Below are 5059 nucleotides of genomic sequence, written 5' to 3' on the forward strand. Positions count from 1 at the left end.
AAAAATGTTGACCTACCAAGCGATGCCCATAATCCTATGAACAAATAAAGAAAAGAAACAATAGGACAGTTATCTTAAGGGATTTCAACAAAATGTTACCCAAGATTGGGTCTGAAAAGTAGCAGATGTAATTCAGTTTGTTGAAAGGTGAGGCAATGGGGTGAGTTTTGTGGAGGCATCAGGGGTGATATCCACCTGCTAGAGAACCAGTGATAGAAATCAATGTTACCTACATGGTGAAGTCCCACCAAGTTACAAACTAGTCAGGTAATGAACAGGCCATCACTGGGCCATTCACACAATCAGGACCAAGGGTGGGAAGCCATTCCCCCACATTACATGGCGGCAGTTCTTTTGCTCAGAACCCCAACCAGGAAGTTGGGACTGCTGTAGGAATTATATTCACAGAGCACCCAAACCTCAGTAAAGGCTTACTGCTATCTACAGGTTAAGGCTCCTTGCTCAGTTTCATGTTGGTACAGCTGCAACCCATTTCCTTCTGGCAAATTTCTGTGCTGTTGATGTGTTTTCATGTCATTTGGTATATCTTGCCAAAAACCTAATCTAAATAAGCTCATTATTATTTTCATTTCCAAATGGAACAAGTCCATTTAATTCATTTTGCCAGTATATTTATTTCCCCCAAATGCTTATCTTTGAAGTAATTGATTTGTTTTTGATTCCACCATCCTTGTAGCAACAAGTTCCAGGCTATCACATTCCCCTGAATCTCTTCCACAAAATCTTTAGTCTTCCTTAGTCTTTGTGCTATCAGCACATGGAAACAGTTTTTCTTGTCTGTCCTATCTAAATCAATCATAATTTTGAATCTGCCCTCAATCTCCTTTGCTGTAAAGAGAACAACTGCAGGTTTTTCCAAACGTTGTAGCTGAAGTCCTCCATTTGTGGAATCATTCTGGTAATTGTCTCTAAAACAGCTCATGAATGTTTGTATCTTTCGTAAAGTGTACTGACTGGAGTTGGACACAATACTTGGCCTAACTGCAGCTTCATAAAAATTGTGTGGAAAGAGAAAGTTCAATGATTGATCCCTTTCATTAAGGATTTGAACAAACTTACTAGATGGATGGAGAGAAAGAAATCATGTTCTGCCTTTTCCTGCTTTCCTTCTGCTGTTGTCTACCCTAAAGAAAAGCTATTGTGCCAAAACCAATTTTTTTTCTTTTTTTACTATTCATTCACAGGATGTTGGTACCACTAACTGGGCCAGCATTGCATGCCAATCCCCAATTGTGAAATCTTAAGGGATTTCAACAAAATGTTACCCAAGATTGGGTCTGAAAAGCAGATGTAATTCGGTTTGTAGAAAGGCGAGGCAATGGGGTGACTTTTGTGGAGGCATCAGGGTAATATCCACCTGCTGGAGAATCAGTAATAGAGATCAATGTGAAGAATCAGCCATGTCCCATGTAGGCCAGACCAAGTAAGCAGGCAGTTTCCTTCCCTATAGGGGATTAGTGAACCAGATGGGTTTTCAAACAATTGGCAATGGTGAATTTTACTGGAAATCAGATAAGCGTCAATTTTGGTAAGGTTTGTAATGCGTTTTGTGGAGGGTTTCTCTCCACAATGCTCAGTCAGTTTCTTGTGCTCTCTTCCAAAACTTGTCTCATTATCTATGTGTCACACTCCCTGGATGGTCTTGCTTGTACAGTGAGAGAACTCATCCCTCACCACTACTGGGACATCCCAGGATTCTTGGTGTTGGCAGCACCTGGTCTACCAGGTAAAGAATTGTCAGCCCTGAGCTACTACACAGTTTCTGTCATTTGGCCCAGGACAAAGGAAAACTGGTACCCTGCTTTTCAGACAAGGACTGGAAGTTTTGGTGGATGGGACTGTCTCTTCTCCAGGACCAACGGAGAAGACCATATTAGCAAACCCCACTTGCCTGATCCAAGGTTACCACCTCAGCCATTTCTGTTTCAATGGTTCAGAGGAATGCCCTGTAATGCCGCAAGATAGTCAATAAACTTCTCCACTCTAAGTGCAACAGTCTTCTCTCTGCTATCTCATACAAATTCTGCTACTGCACACACCTTGCATCCAGGCTCAGTGTACCACTCTAACTATTCATTCAACAACCTTCCCGATTGGCTGACAACCCCCAGACTTCTAGCCCTACATATTCTATACTCTATCTTCTCACTCAATCAGGGCACCCCATTACTTTGTCCAACTTCCACCAGGAGTAACAGCAGTGTCAGATGCTTTCCTCTCATTCAGTCCTTCCCTTTGCCTCTTTCCAGGGGAAGGTCAGAAGTCAGCACGGTGGCTCAATGGTTAGCACTGCCACCTCACAGCACTAGAGCTCAAGTTCAGTTTTACCCTCGGGTGACTATCTGGGTGGAGATTGCACATTTTCCCCATGTCTGTGTGGGTTTCCTCTGGGTACTCCGGTTTCCTCCTACCGTCCAAAGATGTACAGGCTAGGTGGATTGGCCATGCTAAAATTGACCATGGTGTTCAGGGATATGTAGCTTGGATGGGTTTTTGGGGGATGAGTCTGGGTGGGATGCTCTAAGGGTTGGTGTTGGCTTGTTGAGACAAAAGGCCTGTTTCCACACTGTAGGGATTCTATGATTCTCAATACAAGAACGCAAAACTGTGCTTAAAAAGACAGAATTAACTAATAGAGAGGTATTAAGGTATGTCGATTCATGTAAATAGACTTATCACTACTCCTTAACAAGAATTTAATCTCAACAATGTTCAACACTGGGTTGGAAAATGTGATTTCCTGCTTTTAACATCAAGAAATCCTTCACTGCTGATCTGTGATGTTTCCCAAGTTTCTAAATATTGCTCACATCATTCAGTATCAGGGAAGAGTACGCCCATTTTCATACAGTTGTTGACAGGACTTATGGATAATACCGTGAGAAGAAATTTGTTTGTTTTTGTTTGATATCAAGTGATATGAATCAGAAATCCTGCCTTTGCTAATTTTATTGGAATGCAATAAGTACTTAAAAATACCTTCAGATAATTTGATATTGTTTCCTCTAAGTATCATTGACAATAGTGGATGAGTTTCTCTCACTAGATCAATGCTAACTTTAACAGACCAGTCATTTTACATATTAACAGGGATAGTAGTTTAAGCCTTTTTCTGTCTGTGCTTTGCAGAATTTAAGCACCTATTTTAGCTCATCATTAGATATCATGGCACAGTGTAGTTGTGACATAACACCATTGTTGTGATGTCACAATCATTTAGTTGATTATAAACCTCACAAATATTTGGGATTGTGCCTAAAAAGGCAACAACCTCACTAGGAAACTTCTCCAGATGCACAGCAAGTATTCTGAGAAATAAAGTCAATAATGTACTAAAAGATGCCGTCAGGAATTGAAGAGTTTTAGGAATGGAGGTCCTGGGTCACTTCTGAAGAGACTATGCAGCCCATCAAGAGTAATAATGAAGGAATGCACACAAAAAATAGGTCAAAAGAGGTTCCAGATTGTCCAGCAGTCATAGCACCTTTTAATCCATATGAGTCAGCATACCAACATGATTATACTTCAAAAACCTCTGGAATGCGAGAATCCTTTAGCAAGGGACCATGGTACGAACATAAAAGAAATAATCCCCATCCTGATGAAATATTCATGGTGCACCATATAAATCGGAAAGAGGTTGAAAGAGTTCCCACTCTTTGTGTGGACTGGAACAAACATCCTACTGAGAAAGAGATTCGTGATATACTTGGACGGGATTTCTCCACAGAATATCAGGACCAATTTTTAGCAAGGATTAAAGGACACATGCTAAAACCTATTCTTCCCAGGCCAGTTGTGCAGAAAAAGGAAATCCCCCATCCGCTGATCACAGAATTCCGTGATCAGTACCGTTTACCATACTTAAACAAGCATTTAATGAGTAGCATTGCTCGCAATGGCAGCAATGCCACCCGGGATATTCCACCAAAAGGAATAGTTCCAGCTGTTACATACGCTCACATCAAAAACCAAGAGAACAGGAAGAAACTGACAACTTATGAGGAAAGTTACAGTAATGCCCATGAAGACCTTGCCTCATTCTTAAAATCAGTGGACATTGAAGCCATTCAAAGAGAACTCCAAAATTCAAATCCAAATGAGAGAAAAGCACTCAGAAAGTTTCTGCAAAATGTGACTGCACCCTGTGTCACTCAGCCTGTGAAATCAAAGATCTGCTAATCCCTGTAACTTGCTGATATTCTGCTTAACAAAGGCTTTCAGAAAGATAATCACTATGTGAACAATGTCTTATAGACCTGAATTTTGCTTCATTTTATATTGGTTAATAACAAAATACTGCTACCATGAGTATATATTTTAATTCAGTAAAAAATATTGCAATACATTAAAGTGACTGTTAGTAATTTATTTTGATTATTTTGTCAAATTTTAATATTAACTTTTTCCACATTCAATTTTGTGTCGAGTTCAAAATAACTTATTTTTTTCTTTGAAATTGTTCTGTCCATTATTATGGATTGTAACATATTTGAAGGAGAAATGTGGACCAAATTAAGAAAGTCATTTGTCTGGTTGACTCCTCACTGTCATCCCTACCAAGTGCTGTTTCCATGGGCAGCAGCGACAGCTAGTTAATTAGAATAATTTGTAGGGCAAGACTTGATGAGACCTTCCTAACTATAGCTGGGTTCCTGCTGTTAATGAACGTGGATGCTTATGGCACAACCCAAGGAGGTTTCCTGAGATGTCAGTGTCAGGAATCCAAGGAGGAGGTCAAGAAGAGGAATCAGAAAGCTGAAGTTGCCAGCTATCCAATCTGACGCTCATATTGGGAATTGTTGAGATCTCGTTTCCTCCTGATGGGTGGCAGGACAGGAAGCTTTATCTTAAAGAGGTGAGATTTGCAGTTAATGAGGCTGTTAATACCATTAATAAGCAATTTGCCATTCTCTGTCAGAAATCTCATCTTGATGACCGGAACTTTGTTAGAAAAATGCCATGGGTTGCTTCCGGCATTGAGAATGGTCTCACTCAATTTCTCACTCAATTCTCCTACATTTCTCACCATAACACT

General features: G+C 40.3%; 1 protein-coding gene across 1 annotated transcript; it reads left to right on the forward strand.

Annotated features, from left to right (window-relative positions):
* The first annotated feature begins 3420 nt into the window (after positions 1–3420).
* LOC125464304 (testis-expressed protein 26-like) lies at positions 3421–4203 on the forward strand. The gene has a single exon (XM_048556608.2). The coding sequence runs from the start codon at positions 3421–3423 to the stop codon at positions 4201–4203; it is 783 nt and encodes a 260-aa protein (XP_048412565.1).
* The last annotated feature ends 856 nt before the right edge of the window (positions 4204–5059 follow it).

Source organism: Stegostoma tigrinum, chromosome 26 (genome assembly GCF_030684315.1).
Source record: "Stegostoma tigrinum isolate sSteTig4 chromosome 26, sSteTig4.hap1, whole genome shotgun sequence".
NCBI classification, from domain to species: domain Eukaryota; kingdom Metazoa; phylum Chordata; class Chondrichthyes; order Orectolobiformes; family Stegostomatidae; genus Stegostoma; species Stegostoma tigrinum.